Genomic DNA, 20870 nt, shown 5'->3' with positions numbered 1-20870 from the left:
GTGTGTGTGTGTTTGTGTGTACACCCGTGGTCTGCGAATGCCGCCTGTGGGTGGAATTTGGCTCTTAGACATGTTTGGTTTGGCTCTCCCAGTATTTTCAACATCTTGAGCCAACATTTAAAAATCAGGGTATTTCACATAAAAATTCAGCTTTCCAGCTTCTCTTAAAAATTCAGAAGCCCTGGCAGACCTAGACCAGGATTCCCATGAGGCCACTCTCCTCCTAAGCTGCATAGGGCCAGCCTCCTCTTTCGGCCTCTTCAGCCTTGCTTCTCTTGCCCATCATTACCTTGAGAATGGCTGGGTTTGGGACCTAGAGTGTGTGGTCACTACTAGATGTTAGGCTTTTAGGGAGTGTGTGCCTGAGTGTATGTGTGCATACGACAAACCTACAAAAGGTATGGGTCCTTCTATGTGAGGAAAACCTGAATGCTTGCATGCGCATGAAGGCTTATATATGTACATGTATGAAGCCAGTGTGTGTGGGAAATGTATGTAAGGCTATGCATGTGTGTGTGCATGGAGGGGGGGCATATTCATGGCCATGTGGAGTGTGTGGGCCATTGTGGTCTGGCATACTCTGCACAGGGGCCTCTTCCGCCCTTTGAGGGAGAATCGGATTCCCAGCTTCTGGCTGGGATGCCTTGTGGGGTTTATTTCTGTCTCGGTGCCCACTGAAGGCCTGAGTAATGGGAACTTTTAAAGAAAACCAGAAATACATACGGAAGAGGCAGGCTGGCTAGGAAACTCAGCTCGGATACCCCGTCTGTCCACAGCTGCGTGAACCCAAGGCCAGGTCTGAGTCTAGAAAGGAATAGCCCGGGATCCAGCATGTCCTCCCACATACTCTGTGGACTGCCTAGTTCTGCCAACTAAGAGCCATCTGGTGGGCAAGCTCACTGCCCCACTGGGTTAACAGTAAGCAGTGTGTTCAAGCAAAGGTGAGAGGATGCCAAGTCAGTCTGTGCACGGGCAAGATGCCCTTCCCCAGTCAGGTTTTCAGAAAGTGCATATCTCCAGGGCTCAAACACACACACATACACACACACCATACATGAAGTTGACTCCCCAGCTCAAGGAGAAGCAAGATTGGTGAGCCTGGCAGGGCTGAATTTGTCGTTAGGGACACTTGAAGACTTTTTAGACTGACCTGCTTGGTCCCTGGGACCTGCCCCTCCCAGGACATGGTCACCACTGTTCTGGGTTCAGATTACCTGAATCCCAGTCTAGATCATCTCTGACACCCAGCTACTTAACAGGGGACACAGGCCCATGGGAAAAGAAGGAGTGCTTCATGTGATGGCGTGTCCTGCTATGTTGGTGGCCACAGGGAGAACAGGCGGTGCGAAGATGCTTTAGGCAACCAGTCTGGTGTCTCTTGCTGCCACCCAGTGGCCATGTGAGGAACTGGGGAATTACAAGCCCTGGTGACATGAAGTCTCATCCTTTCTGTTTCTTGGCAGCGAAGCTTCTTGGGGTACTGGAGGATCTGGGAAAAGTGGTCTTTAGCTTTTGTAATTTGAAGTGTGTGTGTGTGTGTGCGCGCGCGCTCTGGTGTGCCATGACAGTGGGTGGTGGGTGGTCAGAGGACAAACTATTGGGAGGGAGTCAGTTCTCTTCTACCATGTGGGTCCCCAGGGTAAGGCCAGGTTGTCAGGCTTGATGGCAACCACCTTCAGCTGCTGAGCACTCAGTGGTTCCATTATCCCCCCACTCTCCCCATGAGACAAGGTTTGACACTAGCTCAGGCTGACTTAGAGCCCATGTACAGTCCTGGCTGGCCTTGAACTCACAGCAATCTTTCTGCCTTAGCCTCCCTCCGGAGTGATGAGACTATTGGCATAAGCCACTAAACAAGGCTTTTGTTCTGTTTTTAAATAAATCTTAGGGGCTGGAGAGATGGCTAGTGGTTAAGCTGTTCTTTCACAAGACCCAGTGCAATTTTCAGCACCCACACTGGGGCTCACAACCATCTGTAACTCCAGTGGCTGTGGATCTGATACCTTCTCCTGGCCTTGTCAGGCACCAGGCACATATGCAGGCAAAAAAGAAACATTATGTTTAAAAAAAAAAAAAGCCTTCATCTCGTGTGTGTGCACTGGGGGTGCACATGCCAGATGTCGGTTCTTCCACCTCTGTGTGCTTTTGCTCTCTGAACCATCGCACCAGCCCTTGATTAGACTTTTAAGTATATAATATACTTTTGCACTTTGATGCCAATGAATTATGACACTCTCATTCCTGGTACTTAAAATGTCTTGTCAGTCTTGCTCAACAGTCAGCCTTACTGATCTTTCCAAAAGACACCAGTTTATTTGCTGTTTCTCCCACATCCCGGAGCAAGCATTGCTGGCTGCCTTCCTTTCAGTCATGGGCAAAGTGCCTAGCTTAAATCACCCTCATGACCCTCGCCTCCTGACATCCCTGCAGCTTGCAGGAGCCTGATACATTAATGACCAACGAGAAGTAAAAGAGTGTGGTGGATGGGACTTGAGGTGAGTGCAGATGCCACTATGAGAAAGTAAAGCAGGGGGCTGGGGGAGGTCACACAAAAGGGACTCACATCCCTGATGGCTTCAAGTGTGCATACATGTGTTATCATGCTTCTGTGAACATTCCTGGCCTGTCTCCTGGTGTAGACATGTAAAAGTTCACCAGGACACTAAGGATCAGAGTAAACACAGGCAACTTTTGGAAGCGGTCTCATTATCCGCCATGACCATGTGCACACCCAGCACCCCGTGTAGCTAAGTACACCTGTGCTTGCAGTCTCCACTGCGCTCTTTGCAGATCCTGTGCTCGTCAGAGCTCTGCAGGTCCCTTTTCTTTCAATCTGGCGTAAGGCTTTTCTCTTCTGAGACACCATCTCCCTACAGCCCAGACTGGCCTCAATTTCCTGCCTCAATCTAAGAGACCTGGGATTACAAGTGTGTAATACCATTCTGAGAAAATTTTCAAGATTTCAAATTAGTTTTTACATCTAATTCTTGTTGAGTTATAGGGGATGGGCCCCCTTATTTCTCTAATAATAAAAAAGACTTATTTTAGGGCTACTCTTTCAGCTTCCTTGACTATACATCTCCCTTTGCAAGGCTGGAGAGATGGTCAGCGGTTAAGAACACTGACTGCTCTTCCAGAGGCCTGGATTCAATTCCCAGCACCCACATGGTAGCTTGCTGCTGTCTGTAACTCCCATTCCACTCTCACATAAAACATACATGCAGGCTAAACACCAATGCACATAAAATAAAAATAAATACAAATTTAAAAAAAACTCCCTTTGTTTATAACCTGTAACTCCAGTTCCAAGGGTCTGCTGCCCTCTTCTGGCTTCCATGGGAACATGGCATAGATGCAGGCAAAACACCAAAAGATGAATTCCAGTCTACCCACTGATGGATTACTGGCCACTCTTTTGGGTACTAGACTTTACATTTTTAAAATGAGGGTTGGACATGGTGGCACACGCCTTTAGTCCCAGCACTTAGGAGGCAGAAGCAGGTGGATCTGAGTTGGAGGCCAGCCTGGTCTACAGAGCAAATACCAGGATAGCCAAGGCTATACAGAGAAACCCGGTCTCAATAAACCAAAAATTTTAAAAGGAGATTAGTGTGTGCCTGTGTGTGCACATGTGCACACACACATACATTCTGGAACATCTTCACACACACACACACACACACCAGCAGCTACATGCCCTTGTAAGCTTAGATGTCAGAGGACGACTAGCAGGAGAATCAACTCCACAATATGATTCTGGGTCATTGGGTTCAGTGGGAAGTTCCTCTACCTGTGGAGACACCCTACTGCTTCTTCCTCCTTCCTCCCTCTTCTGAGACAGTTTCATATAGTCCAGACTGGCCCTGTACTCACTCTGAAGCTGAGGGTGGTGACACTGAACCAGTCAATCCTCTTGCTCTCCACCCAAGTGCAGGGTGTTACGTACACCTGCTTCACGTGGTTCACATGGTAACCGCAGTGAATCCAGGGCTTTGTGCACACTAAGCCAACACTGACAACAGAAGTGCACACCCCCAGACTTTTTTCTAAGATGGGGCCCCACCGTGTAGCCCAGGCAGTCTTTTAACTCCTGCCCCAGACTCTCAAATGCAGGGATTACAAAGATGTCCCAACATGTCTGGCAAAGCACTAGAATTACATTTTTGTGATTCTTGTCTGAATGTGTATCAACATGGCAATTTTTGTTTTTCTCTTTCCTTTCTGGGCAGTTTCTTGGTCAAGTCCCCAAAGGTCACAGATTGAGACACACCGTGACCTTTGTTAGCTTTCTCAGCAGTAGTCCAGCCCCAAGCTGGGGCTGCAGGGTTCCCAGTCACCAGGAGTCTGACTCCACTGCCACAGACTAGCTTCTTGCTGCCACTGAGATCCCAGATGGTATAGGGAGCTTTTCAGCCTTCATTCCTCCCTCCACTCCTGAGGACTCTGGCCAAGTCGGTCTGTCTTCAGAGGGAGCCAGGACCCCCGCCTGTCTGACCATGCCTTGCCTGGTACTCGCCATTTCAGCCCTCACTCTGAGCTACACAGTTGACCCTTAATTGTCCCTCCCCTACATCTCCTTTCCCTTCTCCCCTCTCTCGCCTTTCACCACCCCTCTTCTCCTTTCTGAGACAGGGTTCTGTAGCCCAGGATGACCCAAACTCCTGATCCTCCTGCCTCCTTCCCGAGTGCTGGGATTATAGGTATTTGCTGTCGCACAGATTCACAACTTGCTTTAAAGGATTTACTTAGTATTTGGGTGTCCCAGCCTCTGTGTGCACACACCCACTTTACCCCCATGGCCTAAGTTCTCAGTACTGCCTACCAAAGCTGGGCTGCTGTGTGTCGGAAACATAACATAGAGGGATGAGCACCCTATATGAGTTAGGGCTGGGAGGAAGCCCTAAAATAAACTGCAGGTGCAGTCTTCCTGGAGGGGGAGCACCAGGTGGCTATATCTAGAATCAGTGTTAGCGCAGCCAGCCTATCGTCTGGAGAAACAGAGGCCCAGGCTCTAAGATCACACCTAAACCCTAGCCCACCACAGCCTGACCTCTAGCAGAATGAATTCCTGTCAGGGGACCTAGAGCTCTGACTGGAAGAGGAAAAAGCTGCACTGCTGGGAGCAGGGAAGAATCAGGGGAAGCAGTGTGGTGGCCTCAAGTCATCAGTGGTTCTATATGGAAATCTGTGGGAGCCCACCCTCTTCCCTCTCACACAGGGAGGGTCCAGATGACCTCTATGGGAGTCTCTCCAGCGTTCCTATACATTACTACAAGGCTTGGGGCGGTGTGGGGGAGGTCTGGGAGGTCCTAAGAAGACCCAAGAGTTCTGAGATGATCATTGCTGACTCTGACTAGAGATTTGGAGCCAGCAGGCCAGCCCTGGCCCCTACCCACACCTCCAGCCTCAACAAAGCTGGCCCAACCCAGGGGTAATAATGAGCATCACCTCTGCATTCTAAGAATTCAAACCCAGAGAACCTAGCAAACAGGAAATGACGACAGGCCTCTACCACATGGGAGTTTACTTGTCTCTATTTCCAGAAGTTAAAACAAAAAAGCTCAATATACACACATATGTACAGACCTCAGCTCTGACACACTCACAGTGGTGGACGCCCTGGGGACGAGCTGGCCTCATCTCACAAAGGTTGAGACTTGACTGGGCTAGCTTAGTTCTTGAGACCCGGAAGTGCTGGCCAACCTAAATCCACCCCTGGCTAAGACCATCTTCCCGCAGGACATGGGTGCTGGGCAGATGGGACATGGAAAACACCTCAGTCAGAGTCACAGGCCTCTTGTCCAGTGGTGGCGTCCACTGCAGAAGCCAGGCTGTCTTCTTGGCCTTTGAGCCGTTCACCTGAATGGGGAGTGAACAAGCGTTAAAAGACCCTGTGCTAAGTTACCACCTGGAGGCAGGACCCCGCGGGTCAGACCGCGCTTACGGATCAGCTCTGCGATGGCTCTCTGGGTCCGCTTTTCTAGCTTCTCCAGCTTCTTGGCCACATCTCTCTTGAGATCCCTGGAACAGGGAAGAGGGGAATTGGGAAGCTAAGGGCTTGCATGTGTGGCTCTGGGATCTTCCTGCAATGCTTCAATATTTATATCCTCAGATGTCTGAGGGGCTGCCCTGGGAAGATGGACTTCTCTGCTCTTCGGGGTCCTCAAGAGCCACCATTCTTTCTGGGTCCACTGAGCTAATAACTAACCTAAGGGAATGTGCACTACAAACCCAGCTGAGGTAGAAGGCTGAGACAAAACGGCCTGCTATGTCCCCTAAGTCAGCATCAGGGAGCAACTTGCCTAGCCAGCTGCCAGCCCTGTTCTATCTACTGCCACAGCCACCCTCCCACTACTGGGGCCTCCAGATGTGCCCATGAATTCAGCCTGAGTTCTCTGGTTCTGCGGTTCCTACAACACACACCTCATGCCTCTTTCATCAAATTAAAGCGCTGTAGTAGGTGCTGTATCTACATGAATCTGCAGGCAAAGAGAACAGCGTTGACTGCTGGCCCGAGGCACAGAGACACATGCTACAGTCTACAGCACCTCCCTCCCTCCCTTTCTCAGCTCAGTTGGAGGGCCTTGCTGTTGTGGAAAGTTCCTTTACACTGTGTGAAGATGTGTCACTTTGACTGGTTTAATAAAGAGCTGAATGGCCAATAGCCATTCAGGAAGAGGCCAGGTGGGACTTCTGGGGACAGAGAGGTCTCAGGGAAGAAGAAAGGCAGAGCCGCCAGCCAGGCACATAGGAAGCAGGACATGCAGGAGAGGTTAAAGCCAGGAGAAACGTGACAGCATGTAGATTAATAGAAATGGGTTAACTTAAGTTATAAGACCCAGTTAAAAACAAGCCTAGGCTAAGGCCAAGCTTCCATAATTAATAATAAGTCTCTAGGTCATATTTTTGAGCTGATGGCCCAGATATGTGCTTGAAAGTGTGTGTGTTTTCAGAGCAAGGGGACCAGACACCAATGAAAAGGGGTGGCCCGCTGGGCAGTGGTGGTGCATGCTTTAATCCCAGCACTCGGGAGACAGAGACAGGCGGATCTCTATGAGTTCGAGACCAGTCTGGTCTACAAGAGCTAGTTCCAGGACAGACTCCAAAGCTACAGAGAAACCCTGTCTCAAAAAAACAAACAAACAAAAAAACAAGAAAAGGGGTGGCCCAACTGAACCAACTTTTCAGATTGCCTCTGTTGCAGTTCCCTCAGAGTTCTACAGCTTCAAGGATGCTGGCTGAGATGGTCCAGCCTCACAGACCACTCCAGCCAGGACTTCAGGTAAGCCTTGCACTTTCCCATTGCACAGAGACTGGACAACACACGTTATGGCTAGTTTTCCCAGGTCCTGACCATTATCTCAACTTTCTCAGGTTCCCTAAAGATGCTGTCACCCACAGACAACAGGAAGCAGTCTAGAGAACACAACACTCACCTTCCCAAAAGGTGGAGTGGGTTGTTATTGGTCATTTGGTGGATTATGGATGTTTGTCATCATTTAGGGGTCCTGGGTCTTTGATGGGATTATCAGATAGTTATAGTTTCCCTTAGTCATGATAGAAAGTAAATTGGGTACAAAACTTTGGACTCATCAAGAGAGGATAGATAATGGAGTATTTTCTCTGAATTTGCCAAATACAAATGGATTGGACACTGATTACAATTAAAATATAATTCTTACCTGATAATTGTTCTTACTGTTTATAGTTTTATTATGTTTGAGTTAAAACCTTTTCTTTTAGACAAAAAGGGGGAAATATTGGAGAATGTTCCTTTCCACTGTGTGAAGATGTGTCACTGTGGCTGGTTTCACAAAGAGCTGAATGGCCAATAGTTAGACCGGAAGAGGTTAGGCGGGACTGCTGGGGACAGAGAGGTCTCAGGGAAGAAGAACAAAGCAAGTAGGATGTGCAGGAGGAGATGTAAAAGTCACGAGCCACATGACAGCACATAGATTAGTAGAAATGGGTTAATCTAAATTGTAAGAGCTAGTAAGAAAGAAGCCTAAGCTAAGGTCGAGCTTTCATAATTAATAATAAACTTCCATGTCATTTTTTGGGAGCTGACAACCCAAAGAAAAATCCACCTACACCTTGCAGGCTTCTAGATCTGAAGCGATTGGGTACCCTATTTTACAGTCAAAACAGAGACATAAACCCATGCCTGCTTGTCCATCCAATTTCACTGTGTTCTCCTGAGCACAAGCATGCACTGCTCAGACGGGGCCCCCAGAGCAGGTGAGTTTCCACCCCTGCAGAAGGCTTGAAGGGACAGCTGCGTTCATACTGCGGGCCCCTCTGTGGCACTTCCCTCTGCCATCAGTCATGCTCTGCTTAGCCCTTATGTCTGACTTGTACAGATCTAGGCCTGCACTGCTTGTCCCCTTGCCTGTCCTTGGCTGTCCTCCCAGCAGGGGCCTGTGACATGCAACAAGCACCACCAGCCCCCAAAGAGCCTGCATGGATAATACTTACCAATCAGGTTTCCGGGGTGCCAGGTTAGCCAGATCCTAGGGAGACAGGAGACAACTCATTAGGATCAAGGCCCACCCTCAGGGGAGTGAAGTGACAGGGCACAGAGGTGGAAAAAATGAAGACAGGCAAGGAAGGAAGCAGGGTGGGAACAGAGACATCTAGAGGAGGAAGCTACACAGCCAGGGAGGGGGCCACCCAGGTACTCACCACTTCCTCAATGACAGGCTCTGGCTTGGCAGCCTCTAGTTGCTCCTTCACCTTCTCTTCCACTAGAGGGTGCAAGAACAACACAGATCTGCTGGAAAGGAACTGCTGCTCGGCAGTGATCAGCCTAAGTGGCCCCAGGGAGGGCGAAGAACCCCAAGTTTCTTGCTCTTCCTTCTCTCCTAGACCCCCACTCAGTCCCAACTCTGGAAAAGACCTGGTTTCCCAGGCTGAAGGCAGACCTCACAGCCCAGAAAGGGACAGCAGTGGCCTACAGCTGAAATGGACAAGGTCCAGAACTCAGATTCCCAACAGTGGAATGGGAGGTTCCTGTGTACACGGGAAGTGTGGCATTAAAAGTGAAGGTTATAAGGGTTTCCTCTGGTCTGGTGGCCTCTCTTCCCATCCCACCTCGGGCTCACTGACAGGCACCTCCTGCCTCCACCAAGTCATTAGGCCCATGGGTGGCTCCTGAGGACAGATGCCAGAAACACTAACAACCACAGGCTCTGGGTTGCCTTCAGCCCTGTCACCAAGGACATGTCCTTCTGTCCCTTCGTTCTCCTGCCAGACAGAAGTCCTGGGTGACCTCCTGGCAGAGGGAAGGGGCAGTTCCTAATCCTTCTCGCACCCTGCCACCGCTCTGCCGGGTAAGGAGTGGACCAGCAAGAAACAAATGGAAACGTCTGAGTTTTTGATGAGGTGAATCTGTGAGCTCCACGTGAGAGCCTGTCTTAAAACAACCAGACACAAGCAGAGTCTTCAGGACAAAGGAGGATTCTGCTGCTGTGACCAGGCTCTCACCCTGCATTATGGCAGCGGCAAAACCTGAGCTGAGCCCCTCGCTGGCCTTTGTGCTGCTGCTGGCTGTTCGAGTGTCTAACCAGCTTCTTTTGGGGTCTCTTATTCTGCCCCTCTCCCCAGGGGCACAGGACTCACCACCTTGCCCTGCTGCCCAAGGACCCCAGGTCACTTCTACTCGTCATCCCTCCAGGATGGGAAGTGCAAGGGGCTTCTTTCCTGCCCTCATGGCCCCTTTGTGGGTGCTGAGGTTTGCGAGTGTCCCAGGAGTCCTGTCTCCGGGACAGGCAGCCTTTCTCTGAGGTTGACGAGACATAGGGAGGAAAGGGCAGCCCACGTACCTGCAACTGGTTTGGCCTGGGGGACCCTCCTCCTCTTCAGGTCCTCATCCTCCGGGACATAGTTGCGAAGCCTGAGACCCCTGTGAGAGCAGAGTACAGCAGTCATTCAGTACAGCAGCAGGGTGGGTGCTGCTCATTTGCTTCCCACAGCTTACAAGTTCCAGTGCTCCTATTTATCTAGAGAGGGCCGAGTGAAGGAAGGAACAGAACTTAAGCATCAGCCACCCCCCCATATTCCAGGAGCTGGAGCCAGGATGACTGGGAACATTCACTAGTATCTCCTGAACTACTCTTTGAAATTACCATTCGACAGTTATGGGGGCTAAGGGTCAGAGACTATGCCATTGTCCTGAGGTCACACAGCAGTGACTGCACATCTGAGAACAAGGCTATGCCAGAGCTCGTGGGTTGAGTCACTCCTAAAAGAGAGAGCCTTCCACACTAGTGCTGCAAGCCCAGCCGCCTTTGGCAGAGCCTTTGTGTCCTGGAGCCAGGGTATGTCACATAGTCTAGCACCTTTAGTGGAAAGGGTCTTGTGTGTACTGGGCCAAGGGCACGTGGCTGAGTGACCTAAATATGCGTGTGTGTGACAAACAAAGGCAGTATGATAGACAAAGATTCCAGGGGTGGCTTCTGGGCTCGAGGCTACAGTAGATGGGACCAGACTGCAGAAGACACTAGGTTGATCCGCTCCATACCTGATGACAGTGGCCCACAAATGCCGTGGGGACAGGCACAACATACATAAGGCTGGGAAGCCATGGTTCACTTTGCATGCTGGTGAGACTTATGAAGCTAATGCCCTGAAAGGTCTTTTGAAGGCAGTTAGGGAAACCCAAACCTAGGGGTGTGGAGTCTAGGGGCCAGAATCACCCAGCAGGAGCCCAAACCCAGGCCTTTTATCTCTCTGCAGGCCACCTCCCAGTTCAGCAGCTCATCAAACCCCAATCACATACAGAGTACTGTCCCTAGGAGGAGGGGGCCCTGGCTACCCCACAGGACAGCAAGGTGAGAATTCTGATGGGGCCTCTGAGCTTAGTGACGGGGAGATGTAGACAGCAGACAGACCCCTCGGCCAGAGGGGCACAGAAGTAACGCCTGTTTTCCCCACTGTATTGTGGGGCCTTGAACTCTGGCCCCACAGAAAGTTCTGGGTTTTCAGACAGCCTTCCAACTGTGAGACCTCTGCCTAGGTCCCAGAAAGGGCAAGCCATTCTACAGTGAGGAGCATGACACCTGTGGTCACACAACTAAGGACAACGCTGTGAACTTGGAGCTTCACCTGTGCCCTGCTCCCAGCTCACATACCAACATACCACTTCCTCCCTCCTGCCAAGGCCCCTGGGTAGTACCAGTACCCACATGGCCCGTCCCACACTCGCAGGGGTACCCTGTCCCTGTTCCCTATGCCTGCTCAAGCCTGCGGTAAGCAGCAGGTCACTGAGGCACACAGTGAGAGAGTGGAGCCTATTTGCTACCATGGCTTTAGTTCACTATGGGGTGGGGAAAAAGAGGAAGAGAAACTGGGTGTGGGAAGAAAATGGCAGGGATTACTGAAAGGAAGGAAACAAAAACCCCAAACCCCACAACTAGGTCCAGGTTCCATGATTAGTCAGAAGAAGGGAGTCTGCAGCAAGAAGCTCCATCTGCAGCCCCAGGTCTTCAGGAGGTCACCGGGATGATGGGGAGCCCAGGACGGGAGGGAAAAGTCACAGCAGAAAGAAAGCTGCAGCCCTGTGCCTACTTCCCAGCTACACTCGTGGAGTAAGCCCTGTGTGTGTGGACGTGCACCACTCGAGAACAGTCAATCTAGGCCCTCACTGTGAGAGGACCCATTTGGGGCCTCGGGTTCCACGTCAGTGACTACGGAGGCTGTGCTGTGTGCCTGGCTCCATCAACTGGGTTCAAGCCCTCACCTGACTCACTCTGAGGGCAAAGGAAGAGGCCCTCTTTAGGCAGACTGACTAGCTGCCCTGACCCACTGCCAAGGGCAGGAGTCTCGGGGAAGGAGCACTGGGTTGTGCTGGAGACTTTTCTAAGCAGGACCAAGATTTAATTCCCTTTTCCACAAACAACTTAACAAACCTGACCGGAGACCCAGTTTAAACATCTACTGACGGGCCTTGGAGAAGCGCCAAGGTGACAGGATTGCAGGAGCTGCAGGCAGAGACAAGAACTGCAGGGCAAGGGCCTGCCTGCCACGGGCATCTCTTAAGTGGGGTCTGCAAAGATGAGCTTCCTGCTGCAATCTCAGGTGGGAGACAGAAGAATGTAGTGGGGCCAAGGACGAGCAGGGCCCTGGCAAAGCCCTGGGTGGGCTTTTCGTTGTGACCCCATCCTAAGAATGGGTGGACCTGCAGCACGTGACTCTGCCAGAGCTAGAAGCAACCGGTAAGACACCAGGGCAGGTGGGTCGCCCCTCAGCAGGGTGTGCAATGGAAGTGGAACTCCATCGGTCTCCAAAGGGTGGGTCAGGGAACTGCTAGAGCAGCTGCTGGTGAGAAGGACATAAATTCTCTCCGGAGGAAAAGGAGCAATCCAGAACCTCGGATGACTCCAGAATTACCGTGCATAACACCCACGGTTCACTGGGAACAAGGAGGAACAGAAATACAGGCAATGAAGTGTGGGCATGGAGATGCAGGCCTGTAATCTCAACATTTAGCAGGCTGAGGTGGGAAGATGAATTCTAGCCAGTCTCAGCAATACAGAGGACCCTTTTCTTAAACAGAACAAACAACTCCCGTCCTGCCAAAGTAGAGCAAAACAAAGCAAAATTAAAATATAAAGCAGGTGTGATCCTGTTCACCTATAATCCCAGGACTTAGTAAGAGAAGGATGGATTGTGGGTTCAAGGCTAGCCTGGGCTACAAAGTGAGATTCTATCTCAAACAAACAAATAAAATATAATACAAGAGGCTAGTCCAAAGGGCATGGTACCTGAATGTCCTGAGGCTTACATGGAAGACAACTACTACATTTTAATAAACTACTTTTTAGGACACTTGTTAAGAAAGCATGCTGTCCTCCCTAGGAAAGACACACACACACACACACAAAAGGGGGGGATGGAGACTACATTAACAGAGTAGGTGACAGAAAAGGGACAACAGATAGAATGCCAGACCAGGCTCTCCAAAAGCAAGTTCCTTTGACAGCTGAGCAGCCTTCTTTCTAAAGACTGGGTGTGGTGGGACCATGTGCCAGCCAGATTAGCAAGGCGAGCCACCACCTACCACTTTCTTAGTGGGCCAGGAAATGCTGAGCTGCCTGCACTCACACGGAGAGGCCATTCTTCTGGGGATCATGGGAGCCAACTGCTGGTTCTGACTCCTTCGCCCCTACATAGAATAAGTAGCTGCTGGGGAAAGGGGGGTCTAGTCCTGGACCTTAATAGTGTGACCTGGGCCCAAATCTTGGTTTTGATGCTTTTGAGACATGGAAAACCATTAGTATCCACGTGGATGCCCAGGTCACCCATCTCTGCAGAGGTCGGGTGTGAAAGGCTGAAGCCATCCTAACTGACTACAGCAGGGTCCTCTAGAACAGACATCTCATCCCCATGCTTCTGCTCAGAAGCTCTTTGGCCCTGAGAGCTCCACCTGGCGGGATGAAAACAAAGGAGATCCACAGCACAAGGGACAAAGCCTTGTATGCAGCTGGCAACAGGCCACCCAGCACACACAGGCCTGGCCTGCCGAGGCCTCTTAGTATCCCTCCCAGCTGGCGAATGCAGCAGATAGAAAATGGTCTTTGTGTTGCCCACAGGGTAGCAGGGTCACCAGGACACTTTCCTAGTAGCTGAGGACAATCAAAGGGCCTCTTTCCCCTTTCTACCCGTGCGCTGCTCCCGGTTGTCTAGTCTCCACCAGCTTGCTACAGTTAGTGAGCTCTGGAAACTGGGCCAGTAGGAGCCGGGCTTATCTTCCTGGTCACCACAGCCCTTTCTGCTGGGACCTGGGTATGAAGCTGCCTAGGACTGGAGCCTGCACAGGAAAAGGAGAAGATGGGTCCAGCTCCATGGATCCTTTCTACTCCTGAGACAAATTATCAGGGCAAGAGTTCACAGGAAGTGTGGGGTGATCCCCAAATCCCAGCTTTCACGTAGCAGAAGGTAAAGGTGTGGGAGAGCCAGGCCAGAGGAGAGCCAGCCTCTGTTTGAAGAGAACAGAAGAAGCCAGAGTCCTGTTAGAGCCCCTTGCTGGAGCCATGTCCGTTTCTAGGGGAGGAAGTGTGTCACACGAATCCTGGCTCTGTGCTGCCATGTCCCACATAACTGGGGTGTGACCTGACTAGGGGTACCAGGGAATGAAGGAAGGGCAGACACAGAAAAGCTGGGATAAGCTGGACTGTGCATGTGCGCACTGCACAACCTAGAACTTGTGTGCTCATTTTGCACAGCTGGTGGGGAGCAGTGAGCTAGTGAGGTAGGGCTGCTTGTAGACACCAGGGAGGAGGGAGCTGCAGCTCCTAGTTTGTATGCAGCTGCCTACATTTGTAGTCCCAGCTGGGATCAGAGAAAAGCTTTGCCATCCCTCTCAGCCTCACCTGGAAAAGGCTTTGCCATGCCTATGGGTCTGAGGCTTTGGTCCTTGCCATGGTCACACCCATGTCAACAATCTGAGCTTCACTGGCTCTTTACACATTCTCGTAAGGCTTCTTCAGATCCCCACACTGGACCAATGGAAGAATGTCACAAGGTCAAAGGAACAATGAGGACACTCTCTATGGCCTTTTTAGAATGAATGCCAAGACACACCACACAAAGAGCAAAGTAAAGGAAGGCTATAAACTGGCCAATGGTGTAAGGGATAATGGTGTGTAGAGACAGACCTGCTGGGAAGGATGTGTCTACCAGTAATGCTCTACCCATGGAGAGAGCTAAGTTGCCAGCCCTAGAAGTGACTCTCAACTTAGAAGCCAGGAGTGGGGGAAGGTATTTCCCAGTGTTCCTTTAATCTATTCCAATGCTGAAACGCACGAATCCCTCAGAGCAATGTCTAAAGCTGTACCTAGACAGCTGCGGTACTGAGGTCGGACATTCCATAACCACTGGGAAGGATGGCTGCAAAGGAGGTCTGCCTGTGGGATGGGAAATGCACAGAATCACATGTTTACATCTGTGTGAGATTCTTAAAACTATTCTTGCTTTTCTGTAATTTCCAAAATTTCTGAAGTAATCAGTAACCTGGTTACTTTAGACAACCAGCCAAGTAAGCAGATTACAGGACACAAGAAAGGAGGAGGCAGCAGGGGTGAGGTGAGGCTGGTCCAGGACGGCAGACTGTGGCAGAGAAGGTCCACAGCAGTCGGCAAGAGACCAGTGAGCCCCGAGCTTCTAACGTCTCTGCGCCGCATGCACTCAACTTCCCACAAGGCCCCTCTCCTTTGACAGCCTGTGCCTGAGCTGAGCCTTGATAATTTCCCTATAGACAAAACAGACAAAAAGGCCACCCCAAGGTCTCTCCACTCTCTCTGGTCCAGGGGTTCTGGTTCTTCCCCTAAGTCTAAGTTTCTCTAAGTTTCACATGGTTCAGGTCTCCCTTACCAACCCCCCTTGGTCTCTAGCTCCTTTCCCTAATGTCCCTACCCTAAGGTGACACTAACCACCTCCTCTCGAGTTCCTCTTTGCCCTACATGTGTTCCCCTCCCTTCATGGTGGCAGCCATGCTATACACATGTGGCTTTAGGCTCTGCCCGACAAGCTCTGGCACTCAGCCTATGCTGCCTCCAGGAGGAGAAAGGAATTCATGGGGTAAAGGGAAGAGCTTTACTTTTTAAGAGGCCCTTAATAACCAAAGAAGAGTACAACCAGAAGGAAATAAGCTAAGAAGCCACTGTGTCCCATAGATACAAAGTAGGAATGTGGCTAGGTCACAACGGGGCCTACTTCTAAGTAATGTCTACAAATCTTTATGGCCAAGTCACAGGGCAATGTCCAAGCTATTGAGTCCATTTCTAAAACAGGCAGTGTTTGTATCCACTTCCCCTATCTCCTCCCCCAGCATCTAGAAGATCTGAATGGTGCTGAGGCAGGCTCAGTGACCACAGCAAGCTCTTACTCCAGGCCAGTGGCAGGGGCTAGCCTGGAGATTCAAGGGAAATCACTCCTAAAACACCCTAGGGTGTTTTATTTTTACACCTTCCTATGTGCCAGGAAGCAGTTAGAGAAGATCAATGTTCTTTGTAGACTGTAAACTCAAAAATGAAAGGAAACTTTGAGATTATGTACCTGATCCAGTCTTACCATTGGCAAACAAGCAACCATGCTTCCTGCCTACCGTCGGGCATTAGTCCCTCTTCTCTCCCCACAGGTCCTGAGGGTACTTCACACTTACCCACTGCCATGACCCTTGCAGAGGGAGGCCAAGACGGGGTCAGCCAATCCTCATGGCAAGCTTACAGGTCAAGGCTGCCTTCAGTAGGTCACCTTGGTCCCCCTGATCATCCAGTTCCCCTCAGAAGCCAGTAAGAAACAGGATAAATGCCCAGAGACAACACAGCAATTCTAACCACAGAAAGCTTTCATTAAAAAAAAAAATTTTTAACTTGTGTGTGTGTGTGTGTGTGTGCGTGTGCGTGTGAATGTATGTAATGTATGTGAGGATGTCTTCAGGAGTCAGAGGACGGCGCCTGGATACCGAGAGTAGAAGTTACAGAGGGTTGTGAATTTCTCGGCCTAAGTGCTGGGGACAGAACTCCTGGAGAAGCGACAAGTGCTCTGACCTGCCGCACCGTCTCTCCAGCCTCAAGGCTCTCGTTTTTAATCTCTAAAGTACAGAGACACCCCCAGCTCCAAGGCCCCCCCACACCCATCTCTATATAAATAAATAACAAAGCCTTGGAGACCACAGACCCTGCTGAACCACAGAAATACAGGCAGAGGCAACGATCTTAGATAGTATTCTCGAGGCTGACTGAGAGTATCCAAACCCTTGACCCACAATCCCACCCTAGGAAGATCACTATTCAAACAGTAACCCACAGTGGCAAGTGGAACAAAATGTCCTCCACAGATGTGTCTGGAAGCAACAGAAGCAACAGCTGGGAGGCAGACCACCACGCTTCCAGAGAAGGGGACCAGTTCAGGATGGTGTGATCACAGTGCCGCTTGTAAAGGGCCCCCCAAAATCAGAACAGGTGACATACAAGATGAGATCAGAACATGGACAGGGCAAACAGGAAACAAAGGTATGTTTTCTGCCGCTGGTGCTTAATGTTTTCCTTCAGAACATTAAGTGGCTGCATGATAGGCAATGGAACTTTACAAGAGCCAGTGGTGGTGTCTGTCACTCCTAGGCAGAGGAGACAGCCTACAGCTGTCTTCCCAAATTACAGGCTTTGAAATCTCCCAACCTTCTGCCTTAGCCCCCTGAGTGCTAGGATTACAGGTGCGCACACCGTACCCGAGCACGGTTTATAAAGAGCCAGCAGCTATTCCAGGCTAGTCACTGGTTCAGCCAGACTGCCCAGTGAGCACCACCATACAGAACCCCACCCTCATTCTCTAACTGACTAGCTGAATTCTCTACCCATCTCACTGAAAATCCACAGCTAATGGGTATTTAAAGAATTAGAAAGAGGGCTGGAGAGATGGCTCAGAGGTTAGGAGCGCTGACTTTCCTTCCAGAGGTCCTGAGTTCAATTCCCAGCAACCACATGGTGGCTCATAACCACCTGTAATGAGATCTGGTGCCCTCTTCTAGAGTATAGGCAGACATGCAGCCAGAACATTGTATACAAAATAACTAAATCTTAAAAAAAAAAAAAAAAGAATTAGAAAGAGGCACAAGAGATGGGTTAGTGGATAAGAACACTTGCCACTCTTACAGAAGACCCAGGCTTGGTTCCCGGCACCCACAACTGTTATAACTCCAGTTCTAGGAGAATCTGACATCCTCGTCTGACCTTCTTGGAACTGCATGCATGTGGTGCATATACATATATACATGTAGGCAAAATCTTCATCACATAAAATAAAAATATATCTTAAGAAAGAAAGAAAGAAAGAAAGAAAGAAAGAAAGAAAGAAAGAAAGAAAGACAGGTTGGAGATGTTGTTCAGTGAGAGTCTTCTTGCCTAACAGGATAGTAGAGAGCGTGATCCCCAGACACACGCATGCATACATTCATAGTTCCTCTGAAACAGCAGATATATTAAAATCAAGGGCTAACAAATAAATCAGTACTTAGAAGTATTAAGGCATCATAGGAAATTTATTTTTCTGTATCAGTATATTCTATATAAACATTTATAAAACAATAGGATAGCACAAATGTGTCAATCTGTCCTTCTCTTTATTTTTCTGTGCTGGGATCAAACTACGGCTTGGCTATGTAAGAGCTCACTAAGCTACATACTTAGCCCTTTTGTACTGAGAGACGCAATAAGTTGCCCATTAATCTGTATTTTCTACAATTAAAAAAAAATTGTATGTATACTTGAACAGCAATTTAAATTTAAATCTAGGTATGATGGCACACACCTGTAAGTTCACACAAGAGGACTCTCTGAAGTCTGAGGTCACTGTGATTACACAGCAAGAACAAGCTAGGGCTACGAAATGTCTCAAAAACCCCAAAACAAAGCAAGAGAGTGTGTAAGTGTGTGTGTGTGTGTGTGTGTATACAGACATATATTTAAATTTAAGAGGAGAAATAAGGCTGGATGTGGTGGCTCAGGCCTTTAATCAAAGCACTTGGGAGGCAGAGGCAGCAATCTCTTGAGTTCAAGACCAGCCTGGTCTAGGACTAAACACAGCAAGTTCCAGGACAGCCCCAAAACAAAAAGCTAACAAATAAACAAACAAACAAAAAGAAGGAGGAAGAGGAGGAGGAAGATGAAGACAAAGATAAAGAGAAATAAGGTTGAGGGCTTATTTCACAGAGGGCTTCACAGATGAGAGCTGGCACAATGGCTACTTGAAGCCCAGAAGGCTGGAGCTATTGTGGATGTTATGACAGCCACTATATCTTAAGCAGAGCAGTTGTAATTACCCCCAAGAAGCCCTTAAGATGGTACCTGTTGATGGTCCTCATGGGGAGGGTCACTATTCTCTCACCTGAGAGTCCAGACAACACTTCCTGACTCCCCTCCCAGCTGGATATACTCCGGCCAGCAGCACACGGTCCTGATAGTGCTACAGTGCACAGAAGGTTGATGGGAAACTTCATCTGTGCAGCTATGGGGAGGCCACCATGCTGGGGTGGGCCTAGTCAGTGACACAATTGTTGTGGGGTCACCCAGGCTCCTTTGAGTACTCTCTCACCCACATTCTTATCCAAGTAAGTCCAACAAAGGGGCAGGTTCAGCACGCTGGGCTAGGACTGAACACTTGCTCTGTTGTCACTGGTGCCTCTTATCTGTTTGATCAGGTCTCCCCAAAAAGAAGTCAGGCAACAGGAATACAAGGAAAAGCCTGCAAAGTCCAGTGCTCCTTATTCCACAGAACACTGCGGGAGGAAGTGGTGCTCACCCAGCAGGCTGCCCTGGCCTGCAGATGCCTGACTGATTCTTTATAGGACTGCTGCATCCTTTAGTCCACCCTTGACCTGAACCAAGGGGATGCAGAACAGGGTCCGGATTCGTTCCTGTGCGGAGTAGCACTGAAAGTCAGGAGGGTGGGGCAGGATCATGTCCAGCATGGGGACTAGGGAGAGGGCAGGGCGGCTTCATTTTCTCACTGGTGACACAGAAGCCTACATGAGCTCACTGTTCCCACCCTATGCATGAGATAGGATGCAGGGAGGGGCCCAGAGTCAGTCCTTCCGCCTTTCAGTTGGGAGGTTTTAGCCAAGTGACTTCACCTGCCTGACTGCAGTTACCCCACCTATACACCACACCCAGCCGGAGAGGCCAGAAGACTCAGAAAGCGACTCTGAAAGCACTGAAGATCGTGACACACAAGATAGGATTTTTTTTTCTCAAACAGAAAGGGAAGGCCCCAGCGAAGCTCCCACAGTCCTCCTACACATGCCCACTGCAGGTCACAGTGAGTCAGCTTCACCGCTGGTCTTAAACAAGTCCTTTCTTAATTTATTCTTCCTAATTCCCAGCCTGCTCCTGAGAATTAAGTCAGAAAATGGGATACTGCATGCTGTTTCCAGGTTGTAGCTTTGGTGAGAGAAGAGAACCAGAGCCATCCCACTGCTTGGTGACAGGGTACCTGTAGTCTGAAGGTGGGAGTAGCCCTTGTGGTCACCAAGACACACCTTGGTGCAAGGACCCTGGGACTGACATGCAAAAGCATTTGCCAGACTAAAGGCACCTAGCCTGGGGCTGGGTCTCAGAAGGGCAGGATTACTGTCTTCAAGAGTCAAACACACATGGAACTGGGGACCACCTTTTCTACCCTGGGGAAGGCAGAGCAGCGGCCTAGTGTCCTCCCTAATGTGGATCACTAATTCCAAGGGGAAAACCACTGAGGTCTGTTGGATCTAGGGACCTGAATCCAGGAGTGGGGAATACAGTTCAATGGTAGAGTGAGCAGAGCCAGGGATTTGAGTCCTAGCACAACATCCAACAAAGACCAGAATCCAAAGGTGCTGGAAAGCTGTTGGGACTTACTTGTTTAGGCATTCGGCATGGTGTACTCCTGTGTCAGATATAGTATTTTGTGCCTCCCCTATCCTACTTCATAGACCAATGGTTCTCAACCTTCCTAATGCTGTGACCCTTTAATACAGTTCCTCATGTTGTGGTGACCTAGCCATACAATTATTTCAACTGCTACTTCATGTCTACTGCTACTATTTGTGAACTTTAAGGAAATATCTGATATATGACCTCAGTGAAAGGGTCTTTGATACCTCTCCCCCAATGGGTTCATGACCCACAGGTTAGGAACCACTGCAACAGACCCTCTACAAGGTGGAACCTGGAGGCGCCTAGCAGGGAGAACTTGCCTTCAGGAAGCAAAGGTAGCTGACAAGAGACCACTTTTTTCAGGCCAGTTTTCCAGCAACACCTCTGCAGTAAGCAGGGGCCCTGGGGATGACTGCCTCCATGGTAAACCCCAGATGTCCCAGCAGGGTTAGCCACAAGGAGGCT

General features: G+C 49.9%; 1 protein-coding gene across 2 annotated transcripts in view; it reads right to left on the bottom strand.

Moving 5' to 3' along the window:
* Positions 1 to 5509: 5509 nt before the first annotated feature.
* The window catches only part of Ccdc12 (coiled-coil domain containing 12), a 57170-nt gene continuing 41809 nt past the window's right edge, over positions 5510 to 20870 (bottom strand). For both annotated transcript variants that reach the window (XM_057766659.1, XM_057766660.1), the window contains 5 exons: positions 9822 to 9901; positions 8683 to 8744; positions 8476 to 8510; positions 5945 to 6021; positions 5510 to 5859 (listed from right to left, as the gene is read on the bottom strand). In XM_057766659.1, the coding sequence (XP_057622642.1) occupies positions 5777 to 5859; positions 5945 to 6021; positions 8476 to 8510; positions 8683 to 8744; positions 9822 to 9901 (337 nt within the window). In that variant the 3' untranslated portion in view covers positions 5510 to 5776. The remainder of the gene's footprint in view (positions 5860 to 5944; positions 6022 to 8475; positions 8511 to 8682; positions 8745 to 9821; positions 9902 to 20870) is intronic.

Source organism: Chionomys nivalis, chromosome 4 (genome assembly GCF_950005125.1).
Source record: "Chionomys nivalis chromosome 4, mChiNiv1.1, whole genome shotgun sequence".
NCBI classification, from domain to species: domain Eukaryota; kingdom Metazoa; phylum Chordata; class Mammalia; order Rodentia; family Cricetidae; genus Chionomys; species Chionomys nivalis.
The sequence above is the reverse complement of the archived record's forward strand: the minus strand, read 5'-3'. Positions and strand labels throughout refer to the sequence as shown.